At 40.8% G+C, this 20,192-nt stretch overlaps 1 protein-coding gene across 1 annotated transcript; it reads left to right on the top strand.

Annotated features, from left to right (window-relative positions):
- The first annotated feature begins 4,736 nt into the window (after positions 1-4,736).
- Positions 4,737-17,006, top strand: SKP1 (S-phase kinase associated protein 1). The gene is made up of 6 exons (XM_052643123.1): positions 4,737-4,864; positions 7,556-7,652; positions 11,510-11,583; positions 14,305-14,448; positions 15,394-15,534; positions 16,143-17,006. Exons 2-6 carry the CDS (start codon positions 7,556-7,558, stop codon positions 16,176-16,178), a joined length of 492 nt encoding a protein of 163 aa, XP_052499083.1. The 5' UTR covers positions 4,737-4,864; the 3' UTR covers positions 16,179-17,006.
- Positions 17,007-20,192: the final 3,186 nt, after the last annotated feature.

The raw sequence follows: 20,192 nt of genomic DNA, 5'->3' as shown, positions 1-20,192 counted from the left end.
TGAGCCACTGGGTATATGCATGTTTAGTTTTAGTAGATGCTGTCAATTTTCTGAAATATACCGATTGGTACTCCCACCAGCAACGTGTGAGAGTTCCATTTATTCCACATCCTTGGTAATACTTGGTATTATCACTCATGCTTAGCCATTCTAGTGATTGAAATAAGTTTCATAAAAATTCTGAGGTAGGTATTGCCAAAAGCCCCATTCTACAGACATTGAGACTGAGGCTAGAGAGGGGAAGACATAGAGTCCACCCAGATCACACAGGATGTGAAGAGCAAGTGGGCAGCAGATCTACATGATACCTGTGCACCATGGATGTATGGAATTTTGTCAGAAATTTTGGGTGTGCCAAAATAATAGGTCTCTTTTTTATACATAATTTTATTTATTTTTGGCTGTGCTGGGTCTTTGTTGCTGCTCTGGATTTTCTCTAGTTGTGGCAAACGGGGGCTACTCTCTAGTTTTAGTGTGTGGGTTCCTCATTGAAGTGACTTTTTTGTGGAGCATGGGCTCTAGGCCACTCTGGCTTCAGTAATTGTGGCTAATGAGCTCAGTAGTTGTAGCTCTTGGGCTTTAGAGCACAGGCCTAATAGTTGTGTTGATTGAGCTTTTTTGTTCTGCAGCATGTGGGATCTTCCTGTTCCAGGGATTGAACCCATGTCTCCTGCACTGGCAGGAGAATTCTTTGCCGCTGAGCCACCAGGGAAGGCTGATGGCTCTCATTACTTTCTATAGTACCTACTTCCATTTGACAGCAAAAATATAACCTGTTCATTTCAAACGGTTGTATGATCACTCAGTCATTTCATGGGTGTGCTCAGTCAAGTTGAGGGTTTTGTCCCTCTTCTATCCAGGGTCACAACTATATCCTGAGCTTACGTGATCATGGCATGGAGTGGGAGTTGAGGGGGCTGGAGATTGTCTGGCCCTTGGTCAACATCCATCTTCCTCAACTGCTCATCGAGGCAGGTAGACTTGACCCCTACTAGTTGTGAACTGTCATCCTTGATTTCTACTGTGCCCACAGATGTCTATGTCTGTCCATGGTCTCTGGCTTGGATTGACCAGATTCTTCTAGGTTCATTTGGTTCTGTTTATTACATCCCACAATCTTACTGTCTGCCTATCTAGGCCCTCTTTGAGCAACTTACACACCAAGCACAGATTCTCTTCATTCTCAGAGCTCCCAAACCTTTCTGGGGAGTCCTATTCTCCCCTTATCCCTGGGTAGAGGGGATTGGGGGAGGAAATGAGAGAGAGTCTCTTCTCAGAGACCCACCCCAGTAGCTAACTGTATTGCTCTCTTTGATATAATTTTTTCCCCACCCCCACTCTTTTGGAAAACTGACTCTGGTATTATCATACCTTCTTCCTGACTCTACTATTGGTGATGTAAAACATGAGTCCTTTAGCCTCTTGGGCTTTCACTGCTCCAAAAGAGTTTTCTTGCTCTAAACAGCTTTGGGTTTCAAGAGTGCATTTTGCAAATCAAGATCCAAGAATTTCACTTTTGTTTTTTTTTTTTGCATTCGGCACTCTCTCCACAGGAGTAATAAGGAAGTCTTATTTTAGATGATTTTAGATGGAAGACTTAAGAGTTTGACAACAGGGAAGAAGGAGGGGCTAAGCAGAGGAATGTGAGGCTTAGAGAGGTGAAATAACTTGCCTAAGGTTACATAACAGTCAACAGTGGCTGTGCTCACCACTCTATCAGAAGAGCAAGACTGAGAAAGCTGACACAGGAGGAGAGTACAGCCAGTGGATCTCTGACCATGAAGACTGGGTTACTTCTTAGCTTACACGCTGTCCTATGGCTATGGGTAGTTGTCTGAGAAAGGGAATGTGATTGAATTCTGGGCAGGAAAATCTGATTTTAGATCCACTGAGAGGGCAGGTCTTCATACAAATGCTGTCAACCCTTTTCAGCAGTGAAACTCTATTTACAAAGGGAGATCATCTCTAGAAATGAATTCACCATAAAAACCAGATTTTCCCACCTGGACTGTTTGAATCCCAGGGCTTTAGCTTCCCTGGAGGTATAATATGCTGGGAATGGTTAATCAGAAAATATTCCTGGCATTTGGGGATGGGGCTGAAATTCAATATCTGGGTTGTGGTTACAGAAGCATAGCTGGTGCTGGAACCTCAGCCCTGCTCTGCAGTGGCTTTGTGACACTGGAAAAGTCCTTTCTCTTTGGTTTTATTTTCTTCCTCTATAGCACAAAGAGTTTTGCTCACATGGTGTGTGGAGTAATTGAAGTAAGCATGAGACCTCAGCTTTCTCGATGCCATTTTGGAATCAGTAGAACTCCCCCCACACCCCCATATTCCGAGGGGACTCTGTGGGGGCCAGTCTTTTCTGATATGGGCTAGCGATTATGTATATGTGCTAAGTCGCTTTAGTTGTGTCTGACTCTATGCGACCCTATGGACTGCAGCTCATCAGGCTTCTCTGTCCATGGGATTCTCCAGGCAAGAACACTGGAGTGGACTGTCGTTTCCTTCTCCAGTGATTATGTATAAATGAGTGGAAATTCGTGTTCCCCAGCCTGTAGCTCACAGTCCTGCAACTGTTTTATCTCTCCTGAGTGGATGGTAAGGTTGATTCAGAAAATGTGAAGCTAAATGAGTCACCTTTGACAGACACTGCTGGCCCCTTCTTAGCAGTGCTTCATCACTGAGTTCCTACCATAGTGGTTTCTCAGCTTACCCTTTAAAAATCACTTGAGAGAACTTGTTCAAAGGCAGAAAAACCTGCCCCCAGGGAGTATGATTCATTAGATCAAGACTGGACCTAGGAATCCTCATTTTTCTTGACCTGATGCCAATTTTTAAGTAAAGAAATTTTTGAATATGTAATACATTTATATGGATCAAAATCCAAAAGGAAGAAAGGGTATAAAATGGAAAATGACCCCAACCCTCTTCTCTCTTCACCGAGTTCCCCTCCCCTGAGGCAAACAACTCCATGTTTATCTTTCCTGAGATAATCTATGCATATGATAGCTGTAAGGGTAATAAGATCTGCATTTTAAAAACAAGACTTTCAGGGAGTTCCCTGGTTAAGACTTCACCTTCCAATGCAAAGGGAGCTTCCCTGGTCAGGGAGCTAAGATACCACATGTCTCTGGCCAAAAAGCCAAAATAGAACCAATACTGTAACAAATTCAATAAAGATTTTAACAATGGTGTACATCACAAAAAATTAAAAAAAAAAAAAGATTCTCTTGGTGATTCTAATGCTGAGGGACCACAGACATACTTGGAAAAAGCATACTCTTACTTTATGCCAGGCCCTGTGCCAGATCTTCAGACTAGATGTGTGATTGGCACTGATTAGTATGCTCAACAAGACTAGACAGTGCCACCTGGTATGCCATATGCGGGGGAGCAAAGGCCCATATGCAGTGGGCCTTGAGGGAGACCAGAAACTGGAGCTACTGAGGGCAGGGTTGTGCTGTGACAAAAAAAGTATGAGGCCTGTAGGTCCTTTCATCTTCCTGTCATCAGCTGTGGCACCTGGCAGACACTGGATACCACAGCCTGCAGACAAAGACCTGGTAACCCAAGGAGCTGCTTGGCCTCCCTGCCCAGTCCCATCCCAGAAGAGCTGTAGGCCTCTGCTTTCTTTAGGGGCCCCTGTGTGGAAGTGTCTTTTGTCTCTTAGGCGTCAGGAAAACCAGTCACGTGCTTGTTGGTTAGGTGAGCTGGCGCCTTGTCTCCTGGGGTGGGGTGGCTGTTGTTCTCTAGGCAGAGCAGGGTAGAGCTGGTCAAAGTCCCTGACTGGCGAGGGTGGGGGTGGGAATTTTCAGACTAATCCCTTTCCCTTAAGGGTTGGGTTCATCCAAAGGAAAATTATCAGGGAGCATCCCACAGAGGCGTTCAGAGCGGGTTGGACTCTGGCCGCCTAGTTTGCTGCAGAGCTCTTCCCCATTTCAGTCCTCACTCCCACCCCCCAACTCCCGCCCCAGGCTCAATACACTTATGCAGAACGGATGTTCACCGGTAGAGAGAGACCTCCACTCTAGACTTGGGCTCTCCCTTGTTATTTTGGACTAGAGGCCTTTTCAGAAGTCCTTGGTAGGAAATACGGGTTAAGAGTATCAAAAACTCCTGCACTGCCTCGTTCTGAACCTGTTCCCTCACAAATTAAAAAGGGAATAACGATATTTCACCATATGGATTATTGTGAAGAGTGAGGTAACTCAGGTTCAGGGGAGGGCACGGAGGCACTAAGCAGAATCTCACAACGCTGACTGGAAACGCCAGCTCCATTCTGAGTCCCAGTTTCCCCACCCTGAAAGGGAGTCACAGCCCCTCCCAAACATCACCCACCCAAGAACACCTCTCCTGGCTCAACCCCTGCTTCCGCACCTCTATCCCCATCCTTCTCCTCCCAGTTCACTCCCTTCCCCCTCCTTCCCCTACGCCCCTGGCTTTTAGGCTTTTCAAGACCTGGGTCTTTAATTCAGTTTAGGACACCCCCGCCTGAAGGACCCCTGGAGACCGTGATTTACAGCAGCCAGTCCGCTGTTCCTGCTTTGAGGAGAGCGAGCCGAGCTTTCGAGGAAGTGGGTGAGAATCGGGGCCCGCCGGATCTCGCACAGCCGCGTCTCCACCTTGCCCGCCCCGCTGGCCTCCGCCTGCCGTCAGGCGATCTCGCCGGCCAGCCCCGCCGGTTCTGTGACGTCACGGGCCCCAGGGTCCTCGGCGCCTGCGCCCGCTCCTATAAAGGCCGACGGCGCGCCGCCCCTCTGCGCTGTAGTGGCCTTGTTCTCCGCTTTTCAGTTTTGCTGGTTGACGACGTCGCCCTGCTCACTTCAGCCTGCGGCCCGCCATCTCCTTGAGACCTAACACCGTAAGTGGACGCCGACGGGGCTGGAAGGGGCGGGTTACGAGCTGGTGGTCATACCGTTAGGGCTTTGGCCAGCTGAAGGCGGGAGGCACCTGGGCCTGGCCTCACCTCAGGCCTGGTGGAACAGTTGTCGACCCCATTCTCCGGGAGGTGCCAGCGGGCGCCGTTCTCCCACCCCTTGGGTCGACTCGAGGAGGCCTCCTCTAGTCGCGCGTCTTCACCGGCCCCCCGTGAGTGCCCGGCGGGCGGGAGGGAGAAGGTGCGAGTCGAGCCTGGGATTGGGCCTCCTCTTCACCGGGCGACCATCAGCCGCCGCGGTGTTCGGCTGCAGGCCCAGTCTGGGGCCGGGGGCCTCCCTTGTCTGTAAGCCTGCCGGCCCCAGGACCCAGGGCGAGGGTGGTGGTGGGGCTTTTAATGGAGTTCCCGGGGCTGTCGTGAGTGTGGGCGTGTGTCCATGTTTATTGTTTTGGTGTCCGGAGCGAGCGTGGCAGTGGTAGTCCGGGAACGCTGGATTCTTGATTCATATCCTTTCTCTCCCGTGTGTCTGGCGTCACTAGTCACCGGTCCTACCTAACTGTTGGGACCGAATCTTGGCAGAGAGCCGCCTGCTCCTTCAGAATATTTCTGTTTTGCCACAGCCAGGGATTGCTGAAACGGTTGTTGTAATAGCAGATGCCATCGTCATAGTGGTGTCGTTTTTTAGGTGCGTTAACTCGAGGTGCCTGGCTTTTTTTTGAAGGGATATTCATTCCCTGCTTTGGTTCACTTTTTAATGGAGACTTAAGGCTTAGATTTGGGGTCATGAATTTTTTTCATCAGAGCCTTATTATAGTAGAAGGTTTCTGTGTTATAGAGCAATGCAGGTTTCATTCTACCCCCTAAAAGGTGTTAGAATTTCGGGTCACTTAAAACAGGCTTTTTCCTTTATGATGATAAAACCCACCTCTTAGAGGGTGATTTAATTTACAAATACCGGAGCATGAGGAGTTGAAGGAATGGTCTTGAAAGCATTTCAAACAAAATTTCATCCATTATTAAATTTTGCTCTAAATTCCAGATGTTTAACACTAAAAAAGAATTATTTGAGTATCAAGTTTAGTGTTACAAAGAGCATCAAATTACAGATTAAGCGATTGCTTCCTTGCTGTTGAGTAAGATCTCAACTCCTTTAAAAGTAACCTAATACACGAATTTGACTATGAGTAAGCAGATCTTGCTGTTTATCGAAAGTTATTTGAAATATGCTTAAACGTAATTTTATCAGCTGTTTTGCCAGACTTGAGGTTCTCTAATAATGTTCACTCCAGTACGTGGAAAGTAAAAAAAAACAACAAAGAATGTTTCATAGTTAGAAATTGAACTCACATTAAAATACTTTTTTGGGGGATACCTTTTGTTATCACCTTGTTACAGAGAAGGTCCTCTGCTCTGGGTCTTTACCCATGGAGCTTGACAACTGCATTATTGGCAGGTAAGGAGCAACATGGAGAAACCACATATTGGTGAAATGAAAAATGAAATGTGATTCTCTCCAACCATGGATGAGGGAGAGCTGGGTATTTCAATGGCTGGTTTTAAAACAACTTTATATTTTTGCTTCCTTGTGCTAATTTGTCTCTTTGGGAAATGGGGATTCTTATCTGGGGAAAGCAGAATAAATATTTTAACTGTTTTAATGGATTTTAAGTCTTGGGACCTTAACAAAGGTTCAGTCGGTGTTTTCAGTGTCAAATTCTATGTTTTTAAGTTGTAATGACATCACAGGATTGAAAAATCTATACTTGAAATTGAAAGAGGTCTTGAATTTTTAGGGTCAGGTATTGCTGCCATTACCCACTTCCCTGAACCACTCCCCCCAAAATCTGAAGATGGTAAGAAATTGCTGGCTTAGAAGCTTAGAACGTTTCAATTTTAAAGAGGGTTTTTTCTTTTTTGGTCAGAATTCAGCTCTTTTGAATTGTTTAATTTTATGTAAGAAGTGTCCTTTTCCTAATGACTCATAATTAATGTTGAGTTAATAAATTTTTTTGGAGCAAGTAATAGGTTTTTACTCTTGAGGATTTTGGAAGATTTCAAACTGGGGATACCTGGACAGTCAGTAATGAAAGATAAAAAGGAAATTTAAGTTACTATGTTTAAGTCATTAGGACAACATCTGCTTATTAAATATTATATTCACTTGTTTATGGTCTTGCATTGATCCAAACATAAGTATATCCTGATCTACTCTTTGGATCTGAACTCAGTTTTCACTGATAAGTCTCACTGCTGGGAAAATTACTGTCTTATTTGGTAGCTTTGTTGATTTTGTACTGACCTATCTCAGGTTTGCAGGTGGTTAACAGTGGCAGTTAACTATTCAAGTAGGGGTAGTCAGTGAGAGCAGAAAGGCAGAGTCAGTAAGTCCATTTTAGATGTATTTTGCATCAAAATTATAAATTATTTTTTTCTAAAGCTTAAACCAATGAGAGCAGGTGTTAAAAGCTTCTGTACCTAGGAGTTATACTTAGAAAAAAGGTTTCTATCTTTGTGTGCTAGCCTGTGAATAATGAGTGTTTATAGTGTTATATATTGTAGGTTCTTAGGATTTTATGGTTAATGAGTTGGAAGGGCTCTAACAGGCTACGGTTGATGAAATGCCATATAGAAGTATTCTCTCTTAAATTTCAAATTCAGTATAATACCTTTTTTTAGATGCCTTCAATTAAGTTGCAGAGTTCTGATGGAGAGATATTTGAAGTTGATGTTGAAATTGCAAAACAGTCTGTGACCATCAAGACTATGTTGGAAGGTAAGTTTATTAGAAAACCTGGGTCAGGGGAAAGGGGAAGAAATATGTAGTTTGATATAACTTGTAAACATAGTCTGGAAGTAACATTCTGTCAAAATTGCTCAAGGGTATGAAGAGGTAAAGTTTTTTCTTTAAAGTATTAACTACATCTATCTGATAGAAGTCATTTTTTCAGCACTTTCTGAGTTAGTTTTTTCTCTTATTAAGTAAATAATATTGTAGGCTGTTAATAATATGGAAATGATTTCCAGGACTCAGATAATGGCCCATTTCTCTTCCAAGTAAATTTGCATTCACATTTCTAATGGCAAAAACTAAAGCCTTTGTAAAGAGATACCTTATATATGGCAGTTAAATAGAACACCTTGTTTCAACAGAGGGAGTAAGCTGAGTATGTAAACCAAGTAAAAAAACCAAGGTTTTTTTTTTTAAAAACAAAGTTTTCCCTTTTATTTTGTCATTCCTTTGAAACTGCAGAGCATGAACACTACGTAAAGAAGCCAAGAAAACAAATCCTGAAGCATTTTAAAACTTTTACTATTAACATGGATCTCTTACTAATATCAGTGGGTTGGTAGACATAAATAATATATGGAGATACACAAATCAGTTTCTAGAACTGGTGGAGGAAAATACTTAGAGTGATAAGAATGTTCTTTAGTTCAGTTGTCTCCGTATCTGCAAGGGATTGGTTTCAGGACCCTCTGTGAATACCAAAATTTATGGATACTCAGTGGTCACATGGTATAATTAATGCATTAGTCCTAGCGGTGCTATGGAAACATCTTGGCTGCTGTTATTCTTTAGGCTTGTGGAGAGAATATAGTGTGTAGTCCTAGTGAGGTGATAGTTCAGACTAGTAAAGATGTTTTGGGAGAGCATTCTGAGGTAAACTGAGACAGGATGTGTTTAAAATTTGAGGTTTTTTGTTGGGGTTGTGATTGTGATGCTGTAGTTGATAGAGCTGAGTAACAAGTTTGAGGGGAATGGAAAGTAAATGACTTTGAGCTTGAACATGTTGTGTAAGAGATTCTCTCAAAAGATCTTTGTAATAACCTACTGGTCAATTGACTGTTGGCTCTTGGTCCCTGAGTTATAGATCGCTGGAGATAGACTTAATTTGAGGGGGGGTGTGTGTGTGTAAGTAAATGAGATTGGCAAGTGGCCATATTGAGGCAGGATGGGTGTTAGGAATGGAAATTCAGAAGTGGAGAAGCTGGAGTAGAATTTATGAAAGCCAAGGGAAAAGGGAGGATTATCAGATTGAAGACTGATCAGTTAGGATTTCAGGGATAATTTAGACTTCTAACAAGTCAGATACTAGGTGTAGTAGAGATGGAAGCTGAGAGGCAGAAGGTTTGTCTTCTGTTTTGTTTTTTTTTTTAAATCTGAACATGCTTTCAGATTTTTCAGTTTTTTAGTTTGATAGTTGACAACAGTTATATGGTACTTACAGTCCTGTACACTGGTTAACTTACATGGCTTACTTCAGTTAAGTTGTAAACCCCTTGATACATCCCACAATCACTGTTCATCAAGTACGTGTTGAATGAAGAACTTGGTCACATAGGTGTGAAAGCTAACCAACTATTCCTAAAGGCAGGTGAGTAAGGCTTTATCTAGGAGATGTAGAAACTGATGCCAAAATTACTGCCTAAATACTTGGCTTTGGCAATGAAGTAAAGTGTTCTTTACTTCATCTTCGTTGGTGCCTGGCACCCTAATTGGTCCTTTGCTGCTTCAGAGAAGCATTTGCCAATAAGAATGAACATAGGACTTCTTGGATCACTGAAGCAAGTGAATGGTAGACAGCAACAGTTCATTTCTCCCCATAGCCTTTGGGCTTCAGAGGTGAATGGCTTTATCTAAAGTACCAGTGGTTTATATAGAAATTTAGCCACTTGAGGACTGGAGTGTATTGAAATGAAATCTAATCACTGTAAAATCAGAAGTGAAAGTGTCATGTATACACATGAATTGACTGATTTCTTCAGGTCTGGGGTGTGGTATCAGGATACAAGTGTTTTTCAGACATTCTTGAAACTAAATAGCTTAAAGGAATGACTCTTGGTACTTGAGCCATCAGTTAGCAAAAAAACATTGCAAATTCTTGGTTTAAGTGCTAGAGAAGTGGATCATTTACAACCATAAGGCCCTTATTTTTAACATGAGTTATGGCTTCCAAATGACATTTATATCTTCTAAACAAGCTGGTCTTCTGCATTTCCTCTAATATGTTCACTCCCCAAACCACATGTATATTACATAGTAGAACTTTCTCTGCCCTCTGATTTAAAAATATTTCATACCAGTTCAAGAAAAGCGTAAGTGGTTTGATCCAAATTGAAATATTGTCATTTTGTAGTTTTTCTCTCAGAGATGGAATCAGGGAAAGGCATTGGTGGAGAGTAGAGGGGACATGAGTGAATGCATGCATACAGGAAAATAGGAAACTTGTTGAATCTACTCTTATCTTTACCACTTGATTGGAGAAAGCTCATTGATCTCCATGTTGTCAGGTGCATCATTTCAGTTCTCATCTATACTTACTGAGAGCTTCTGACATTTGATCAGTCCCTTCTAGATTTGGCATTCAACATACTTATTACTTACCTCACTCACATCCTGTCTCCCTATTTTTAAAGGCTTCAGTTCCCCAGGATTTGCTTAATCATTGTACCTCTTCATTACATCAATACTCTTTCATTCCTTGGTTACCTCAGCTAGTCTTATAGTGTTCAGAATGATTTACGCATCAATTCCCACCTACAGTTCTGATTTCTTTGGATATTCATAGCTAATTCTTCACTGCCTAGGATAGCTGTAAATTAGGGACTCAGAAGGTTGAGCCATGTCAGCATAACTGATGCTGTGAAACAACCAGTATAGCAATGCAGTAACTTTTGACTTCTAATCTTGGCACTGTTACACATTTCTTTGGCAACTCTGGAAGACAGACCCATTTGGTTTGAAAAACATTCTTTCTTAGAATCTGAGTAACATACAGATTTTAAGTTTTTTCTTTGGAGCTCAGCAACCACTTTGGTAATCTGAAAGTTATGATGACATCTGGAAGCCTGTGTCCCCAACGTGCCATATGATGTTTAGTTGATACATTCAGAGAAACTTTTCGTCCAAAGAAATGCCAAACAACTATTCTATCAAGAAACTGAGACACTGCTATTCTCTGGAATAAAGTTTCATACTGAGATAATTCTGATATAAGATGCCACAACAGAATGCTTTAAAGCTTGGGAATAGGAATAACATAATTTGGGAAAATCATTCACTTCCTGAGTCATTCCAGAAAAACCCTATCTTTTTAAAATTTTTGCCTTACAGAAACCATGAAAGACTTTTTTGTTAGAGAAACCTGTGTATTACTTTAATATTGAATCATACCAGTAAGTGTGGAGCTGCCTGCATTGTTTTTATTAGTGGCTGCATAATCTGTTGTGTGTATGTGTGTGAATGTACATATTTGGGCTTCAGATTTTAACAGACGATTCTGGGAAATAAAACAATAATTCACATTGTTTTATTTTCCTAAATGATGTCCATCTAGAGAGTTTGGTATCAAGAGTAAGGGTAGGAGTCTGGCTTTTATTTTTTCCCAAGTGGTTGCCACTTATCCCACTTATTAAATCACTTTTCCTAATTAAGAACTCTGTTTATATAATACTCCTGTATTTGTTAACTCACATGTTTTTATATAGTTTTGGGTGAACTTGTTTTAATGAGTAAAATACTTTTTTGAGTCTTTCAGATAAACTTGTCTTACAAATTACTTGTTTGAAACAGCCTGATTGTTATAATGGAGTTAGATAATAATGGCAACTCCCCTCTTGTTTTCTTAGATTTGGGAATGGATGATGAAGGAGATGATGATCCAGTCCCCTTGCCGAATGTTAATGCAGCAATATTAAAAAAGGTAAGGGAGCAAACTACACATAAATATATATGTATCCTTTTCTTAATTAGCAATATGTTGGTGATCTTTTTATAGAGATATAAATATAGTGTCCTTAAAAAAAGCTATAGTAAGATTATGACTAAGGTATTTGTTTTGTTAACCAAACCCTGTGAATATTTAAGATGTCTTTTTCATTAGCAGATTTGAATTATTGACATATGATAGTATAAGGTTAGCAAAAGGAAAACATTTTTGATTGCGTGTCTACTGAGTGGGTGTGCCTCAAAAGGAGTTTGAGAACATGATATGTGCTTTTTTTTGGTTTGTTTTTTCTCAGTTGATCACCTTATCCTGTGCATAAACAGCCATCTACATATTAGTGTTTCAGGGAGCGTGGCTTCTTAATAGAGCCTACTGTGTAATTGAATGCTCTTCTGAAGAAATGGCATCCAGTTTCCACACTAGGGGGAAAACTGGCTAGGCTTAGAGATGGGAATAGTTGGTTCCAATTGGCCCCTTCTTTTTTCAGAGCCATTAACCATACACAGTTGGATTTTACGTGTTCTCTTGAGCTTGGCATGAGATGCAGCTATACTGCATATTTTTCACTGTGATTGGCTGTTGCCAGTCTTTTTAATGTCCCTAGTGTAGGTAAAAAGTATCTTATAATCACTGTTCTGTCTATGAATTTGACTGTACTGGGTATCTTTTAAAAATGGGATCATAGAATATTCTTTGTGTCTGGCTTATTTCACTTAGCATAATGTTTTCCAGGCTAATGCATTTTATAGTCTTTATAGACTTTATAGGAGTTCTCAATGAATTTTTTTTTACCACATTGCTTTTTGTTTAGTCAAAGTCGTGTCTACTCATTGCAACCTCTTGGAGCCTCCAGGCTCCTCTGTCCTACACTGTCTCTTGGAAAGAGAAAGAGTTTGTTGCTCAGTCATGTCCAACTCTTTACAACTTTGTGAACTGTAGCCTGCCAGGCTCTTCTGTCCATGGAATTTTCCAGGCAAGAATACTGAAATGGGTTGCCATTCCCTTCTCCAGAGACCTTCCCGACCCAGGAATTGAACCCAGATCTCCTGCACTGCAAACAGATTCTTTACTGAGCCATCAGGGAAGCCTACTATCTCCTGGAGCTTGCTCAAATTCCTGAGTCAGTGATACTATCTAACCATCTCATCCTCTGCCACCCCATACTCCTTTTGCCTCTCTAATCTTTCCTAGCATCAGGGTCTTTTCCAGTGAGTCAGCTCTTTGGCATCGGGTGGCCACAGTATTGGAGCTTCACTTTCAGTATCAGTCCTTCTAATGAGTATTCAGGATTGATTTTCTTTAGCTAATGAATATTCAGGGTTGATTTCCTTTAGGGTTGACTGGTTTGATCTTCTCTCAAGAGTCTTCTCCAGCATCACAATTCAAAAGCAGCAGTTTTGTTGGCAAAGTGATGTCTCTCTTTTTTAATACACTGTCTGGGTTTGTCATAGCTTTTCTTCCAGGGAGCAAGCATCTTTTAATTTCATGGCTGCAATGATTTTGGAGCCCAAGAAAATAAAATCTGTCACTGCTTCCACATTTTCCCCTTCTATGTGCCACGAAGTGATGGGACCAGATGCCATGATCTTAGTTTTTTGATTATTGGTTTCAAGCCAGCTTTTTCACTCTCCTCTTTCACCCTCACCAAGAGACTATCTGTCATTAGAGTGGTATCATGTGCATATCTGAGGTTGTTGATATTTCTCCCAGCAATCTTTATTCCAGATTGTGATTCACCTAGCCTGACATTTCGCATGATGTACTTTGCAAATAAGTTAAATAAGCATGGTGGCAATCTACAGCCTTGTTCTACTCCTTTTCCTTTTTTGAACCAGTTGTTCCATATCTGGTTCTAACTGTTGCTTCTTGACCCGCATACAGGTTTCTCAAGAGACAGGTAAGGGGATCTGGTATTCCCATCGCTCTAAGAATTTTCCAGTTTGTTACAATCCACATACTCAAAGGCTTTAGTGTAGTTATTGAAGCAGCAGTAGATGTTTTTCTGGAATTCTCTTGCTTTCTCCATGAGCCAGCGAACGTTGGCAGTTTGGTCTGGTTCTTCTGCCTTTTCTGAATTCAACTTGTACTTCTGGAAGTTCTCAGTTCACATACTGCTGAAGCCTAGCCTGAAGGATTTTGAACATAACCTTGCTAGCCTGTGAAATGAATGCAATTGTACAGTAGTTTGAACATTTCTTTGGCACTGCCTTTCTTTGGGATTGGAATGAAAATTGACCTTTTCTGGTCCTGTGGGCATTGCTGAGTTTTATAGATTTGCTGGTTGAGTACAGCACTTTAACAACATCATCTTTTAGAATTTGAAATAGCTCAGCTAGAATTCCATCACCCCCACTAGCTTTGTCCATAGTAATGGTTCCTAAGACCCACTTGACTTTCAGACTCCAGGATGTCTAACTCTAACCACACCACCGTGGTTATCTGGGTAATTAAGACCTTTTTTGTACAGTTCTTCTGTGTGTTCTTGCCACCTTTTCTTAATCTCTTCTGCTTTTGTTAGGTCCTTACTGGTTCGCTGTTATGTAAGATCTTCCATTCTCTAGGGTTGTGATTGTCAAGCTTGGCTACTAACTTTATTCAAGTTAGTATAGCTAGTCCCTGTGTAGAAATGAACTTGCCCCAGCAGTGGAAGTACCTTGTTATAAAATGCCACATAGGAATAAACTTTTTATGTTGTAGGTCATTCAGTGGTGCACCCACCACAAGGATGATCCTCCTCCTCCTGAGGATGATGAGAACAAAGAAAAACGAACAGATGATATACCTGTTTGGGATCAAGAATTCCTGAAAGTTGACCAAGGGACACTCTTTGAGCTTATATTGGTATGTTTTTAATACATAGTATAGGATATTTTTGGCATAACCTTTAGCACTTTTTATTTGTTACATTCATTGATACTGAATTTTAACTTTAAATTTGTGCAGTGCTATATTTAAACCTATGTATCAATAACCACATTAAATGTAAATGGTCTGTGGGGAGGGAGAATGGAGAATTAAATGTTTAATGAGGACAGAGTTTCAGTTTAGGAAAGTGACAAATTCAGGAAATAGAAGATGGTAAGAGCTGCACAGCAGGGTGAATGTAGTTAGTGCCATTGAACTGTGCAGTTAAGTATGGTTAAAGTAGTATGTTTTATATTATATGGCTTTTTACCAGAATAAAAAGATGTAAATGGTCACCACAGGTAATTGGATAGAAAAATAAGACTTAGCTATTTTTACCAGAAAAACTCACTTTGAATATACAGACACAATTAAGTTTGTAAAGGGTGGAAAAAATATGCTAACAGTAATAACCAAAAGAAAACTAGAGTGACTATATTAGATTTCAGGGCAAAGAATGAAAGGATTAAAGAGGTTCACTGTATAATGATAAAGGATCTGTTCATTATTGAGAGGACATAGGAATCCTAAATGTTTTTCTACCTAAAAGCAGAATTTCTAGAAAGTGAAACAAAACCAATAGAAGGATAAGTATGTAAGTCCACAATCATAATTGTAATCTCAGTTGAGATCTCAACATCTGTCTCTGGTGAAACAAGTAGACAGAATCCATAAGGATGTAGAAGATTAATGACAGCAGAATATACTTTCAAGTATATACTTCCAAGATAGACCTGTTTTGGGCTTTAAGATTTAACAAAGTCTTTAATTTCTTAAAATTGACTAGCATTTTAAGCTAAATTAGATGTTCATTGTTAGTCACTAACTTTGGATTTGATTTAAAGCATCAAGTATATAATAAAAACAACAATTACTTTACAGGCAGCAAACTACTTAGACATCAAAGGTTTGCTTGACGTTACCTGCAAGACTGTTGCTAATATGATCAAGGGCAAAACTCCTGAGGAGATTCGAAAGACATTCAATATCAAAAATGATTTTACTGAAGAAGAGGAAGCCCAGGTAGGTAGCTAACAGCTTGTTCTTAATCAAATGCTTTTAAAGAAACTAAAAACCCATAGCATGCTAGGAATAGAGGTGTTTATATCAATGAGTCTTTACCTTACTTGAGGGGAAATAGGTCCCTTTGGTATGCTAAAAATATACTGGTCTCAGTCTAAGCACTTAGATGATACTGATCTTTTATAAGCATAACAACAGTTAGTTCTTATAGTGCAGTTTGATGTTTGTTCCTTAGCAGTTACTAGTTTTGGACTTGGGACCTTACATGTAAACCATCAATATTTTACTTCAGAAGAGCAGGCCCTGTGGATTGTATGCCAGGATAACCGGTATACTGAGAAGAAATGAATGAATAGATCAGAATGATTTTGTTGACACAGGTCATGACTAAAGCTGTAACTGCCAATTGTCTTTGCTTTTTTTGATAATCTCAGCAGGGCACAATAAAAAAGCAGGAAGGAAAGAATGGCAACCTGAAAGTATACTCTTAACCTGTTTTTTTTCCCCTAGTTTTCAGTCTGTCTTTCTAATCTACCTCACAGGCTATTGATGAGTAGTGGTTTTAGTAAAGACTACTTAAGGTACTTCCTTATATCTGTCTCTTCTAGGTACGCAAAGAGAACCAGTGGTGTGAGGAGAAGTGAAATTTCATGTCTAACGCTGTAACACTGTAAGGATTACTCCAAATACTAGTTGCACTGCTTTGTTTATAATTGTTAATATTAGAAAAACAGTCAACAAATGCAGCAGCAAGTCAATTGTATTAGCAGAATGTTGTCCTCATTGCATGTGTAGTTTCAGTACAGTTCCCAAACTTAAGGCCCAGTTTCTTCTAGTATGATTGAAAGTTTCTTTTCTTTGCTCTGAATAAAATTGAACTGTGGGTTCCCTATAGAAAGTGGCATTTTGGGCTTTCCCTTTTTGTAAAGCAATTTCTGCCTAGTTTATTGTCCAGTTAATTTTAGTTCAGTGACTTTTAAAGTTGGTGTTGTAAATAAAGCAACTTGCAAAAAACCTTCTGAAATAGAATTTAACAATGTATTATCTTTATTCAATTGGAAACTGGATAAAGGCTACTTGAGGTAAATGCTTTGAGTGGGGTTATCAGAGTGTCTTTAATCTTCCTGGAGGAGTAAGTACCCCTGGTATTCACTAGCCTGTATGTAGCAGGGCTTCCTTAATTGGATCTGAGGGCTTATTTTTGCATTTTTAATCCTCTCAGCTTTGAAGGCTCAGTTACTACTCAGTTTGTGGTTTGGGAGGAGATATAATAATTAGTTTGCTAGCTTTTCAGTTAAAAAAGATAGCCTATGTGGTGTGTCATCTTTTTATAATCAGTGATCCCATGTGGGGAAAACTATTCATACTACTTGCATGTAGAAAATAATTTAACCTTTAATGGTAAAATGTGTGGCATAACCCAGAAAGCATCCGTCATGAATGCAAGATACTTTCAATAAAGTTACCTAGTAGGTAGTAAATGGTTTGATTTTTGTGTACTTAAATGTTTCTCTTAATATTGAAAGAGTTAAATTTGTGTGTGGTTGTTTAGTTGGAAAAGACTTGGAGGCAGTTCTTGTCCTAGTTCTCTGGAGGCTGCTTACATAACTAAGGTTCTGATAGACTTCTGACTCTTCTAATTGTCATTGATACCATTCAGGGGAACCGCTGGCTCAGTTTTTTACTGGTGTACTCCAAACTGCTCTGCTCTGGTTTCCAGCCTCTCACTTATGGCTGAATTAAGTTTTTCTTGGTAGTTTGAGATAGCTCACAAATTTTTAATTTTCTTTCTTCCTTGTGCTCCCTGTTTTTCTTACTTTAGAATTATCTGTATCCACATGTAGTTTTAATGTGTTCCCTTCGTGTAGCTCTTGTGGCTCAGATCATTACTGAACAGTAGTTTGCCTTTATTTCCTCTCTTATTTGTCTCATATCTACCTTTACAATAGTGTGTGTGCGCTTAGTCATATCTGACTCTTTGTGACTCTATAGACTATAGCCTGCCAGGCTCCTCTGTCCATGGGATTCTCCAGGCAAGAATGCTGCAGTGGGGTGCCATTTCCTTATCCAGAGGAATAACTGACACACCAAAGACTATACCTGACCAAAAAGCCTAAAATATTTACTCAGTGGCCCTTCACAGAAACAGAATGCCAACCCTTTGACTACTTCTGGATCCCTGATTCCGTTTACTCAGGAATTAAGCTGTTTTTCCATTTGTGCTGGTTTTAGTGGGGAAGGTAGCAGCATTCAGTCTAGCTAGAGTGTCTCATTTCTATTTCCCAGAAGAGAAAGGTCTTTCTGAATATGTAAGATTGAGTGGACAGACAATATAATTATTCCCTTCCTGACTTTCTGTAGACCTTGGCCATAGTCTTTAAATCATGTTTAATAGAGATCTGACAGCTCATCTAAGAAAACAGGCAATTTACCGACACCATTAAGAGGCCCTTCAAACTGGCTGCAGCACTTACCTAACCTTTTCCCTCTTTCTGCTCTATACTCATCATTTCTTGAATGTGTCTACCAGTCTTCCAGCCTCTTATTTTTATCCAAAGAAAGTGAGGGGCCCTTTCCCACAGCATAACAGCAAACCTGTCAACCTGTCTGCCTTCTCATTTCCGAGTTATTCTGAGCTAATTCTGTAGTATGAAGTCAAGCTGTGAGGCTGGAGTCTTGCCTCTGCCTCTTAGGACCTGTGTGGTTTTGGATAAGTTGAAAACAGTAGCTCGCTGAAGTGTAGTGCTGTTGGTGAGTTGATGCTTAAGGATATATGCCCTCTAAGAATTCTTAACCTCTTTTGAAGTGCTATTATTAGCTTGCCTTCATAAATTCATGTTTAATATACAAAGTAGATATTACTTAGTTTTGATATTTTTCCAAAGATTCACAGAGGTATCCCTTACAAAAGTTAGAGATCCCAGAGTGGCATTATACTGTGATTTGTTTATTCTACAATTGTTTGTACATACCTGCTGCTGGAATTAATTAAGCAAAATCTGTCTATATTGTAACTTGTTGGATAGCATGACGTCATGCTAATTCTTAGTCTGGAACTAGCTGGAGAAGGATGGTGGCAGTGAGTCACTGGGCATGTGTGACTCAGGGCTTATGAAGTTTTCTCTGTACCTCTCCCTGCTGTACTCCCTGCGTATATTCAGTTAGGGCTCCTCTGAGACCCCCACTGCCCACTGTGGACAAGCAGACCAATATAGAGAGCCTGAGGTCCATGGTGATTTGAGGTCTGAAATGGGTGATTAGAATAGTTGGGATTGGGGGGTGACACAACCTAGGAACCAGTTTCTGCTTTGCTGACTGGCTGTTTCAAGAACCCATGTGTGTAAGTGTGCTCAGTTGTGTCTGAGTCTTTGTGACCCCACAGACTGTAGCCCGCCAGGCTCCTCTGTCCAAAGGGTTCTCTAGGCATTTGCCGTGCCCTCAGGGGATCTTCCTGAGATAGGCATCAAACCCTGGTCTCCTGCTTAGGCAGGTGGGTTCTTTACCACTTGCGCCACCTGGGAAGCGCCTGTGGTGAACTCTTAAAGCTCTCTAGAGACTTGAAGCAGTTACAGTAAAACAGCTTTTCTAACCTGACAGAAAAGGCAGTTTAGCTTTTTTAATATAATGAATTAGTTTTTGGTTTCACATCTTATAGGCCTGGCAAGTCTGTGTTACCCTTGCCCACTCTGTGTGCAGTTTTTTCCCCCTAGAATTGCATGCAGGAACTAATAGCCTTTCTGCTTTAGAACAGTGTAGAGAACCATTTAAGCCAGGCTTAACACTGAATAAGGTTGGGCAGCATAGCTTCTGGGCTGTTCAAAATGTCGTTGCAGTTCTGAAGTTAAGCCACAGGGCTTCATATAGAGGGGGGGAATATCGTCTATTTGGGAGGCTTGGGGAGATCCTGCTAGCTTGTTGGGCAGAGCCCTCACCGAGTGTTCTGAGCCCGGGAGGGCAGGGGGAGCAGCTTTAGCAGGGGATGGAACAAGCTCTGTATTTCAAGCAAATCTGCCAGTTGTCTAGGAATCTGTAAGGGAAGTTTGGGTATCTCAGAAATATCTCAGAAGATGACTAGTTTTTGGCTGGAAATGAGGTGGGACTGCTGTGATATTTGAAATTGAATTTGAGGCTACACTCTCAAGTCACCCTGTGGCCTCACAGGAATGTGCTGGTATGATCTCTGAAGATTTGAGTTTCCTCTTTGAAGTCAGGTTTTTTTTTAAATTTTTATTTTTAAGGCTGGTTCGATTTTAAGAATGTTGCCAAAGCTTTCCTCTTTACCCTCACATACACAAAGAGTGCATTGTTATGTATCCCGTGTGCTTTTAAATAAGACACCAGATCAGATGCAGCAACCCGGTCTTGCATAAGCCTTGGTTAAAATGCGGTTTTTTGAAACAACTAGGCCAGTAGCCAGAGTGGATTTCTTTAAATGGGACAGATGTCAAGAGAATGGCTGGTCTCCTCTAGCACCCAGAAAAAAGCAAGTCTAGGATTACAACTTCCAGTGGCCTACTTCAATAGATACTACCCTGGAAGATGACTTTATATTTTAAAATATAAAGTCCAAAAAATTAACTGCATTAAGTGAAAATTGTAAAACATGATGGTGGCCCAGCAGCTGGCTATTGTGACAAATCTTGGTCACCATTTGTATC

This window comes from Budorcas taxicolor, chromosome 7 (genome assembly GCF_023091745.1).
Source record: "Budorcas taxicolor isolate Tak-1 chromosome 7, Takin1.1, whole genome shotgun sequence".
Classification (NCBI taxonomy): Eukaryota; Metazoa; Chordata; class Mammalia; order Artiodactyla; family Bovidae; genus Budorcas; species Budorcas taxicolor.
The sequence above is the reverse complement of the archived record's forward strand: the minus strand, read 5'-3'. Positions and strand labels throughout refer to the sequence as shown.

What these genes read in the sequence shown, in the direction of transcription:
- SKP1 (XM_052643123.1), top strand. Translation starts at nt 7,556, where the DNA reads ATGCCTTCAATTAAGTTGCAGAGTTCTGATGGAGAGATATTTGAAGTT. An exon ending in ATGCAGCAATATTAAAAAAG is followed by an intron (nt 11,584 to 14,304) that starts GTAAGGGAGCAA and finishes TTTATGTTGTAG; the next exon opens with GTCATTCAGTGGTGCACCCA. An exon ending in CTGAAGAAGAGGAAGCCCAG is followed by an intron (nt 15,535 to 16,142) that starts GTAGGTAGCTAA and finishes TGTCTCTTCTAG; the next exon opens with GTACGCAAAGAGAACCAGTG.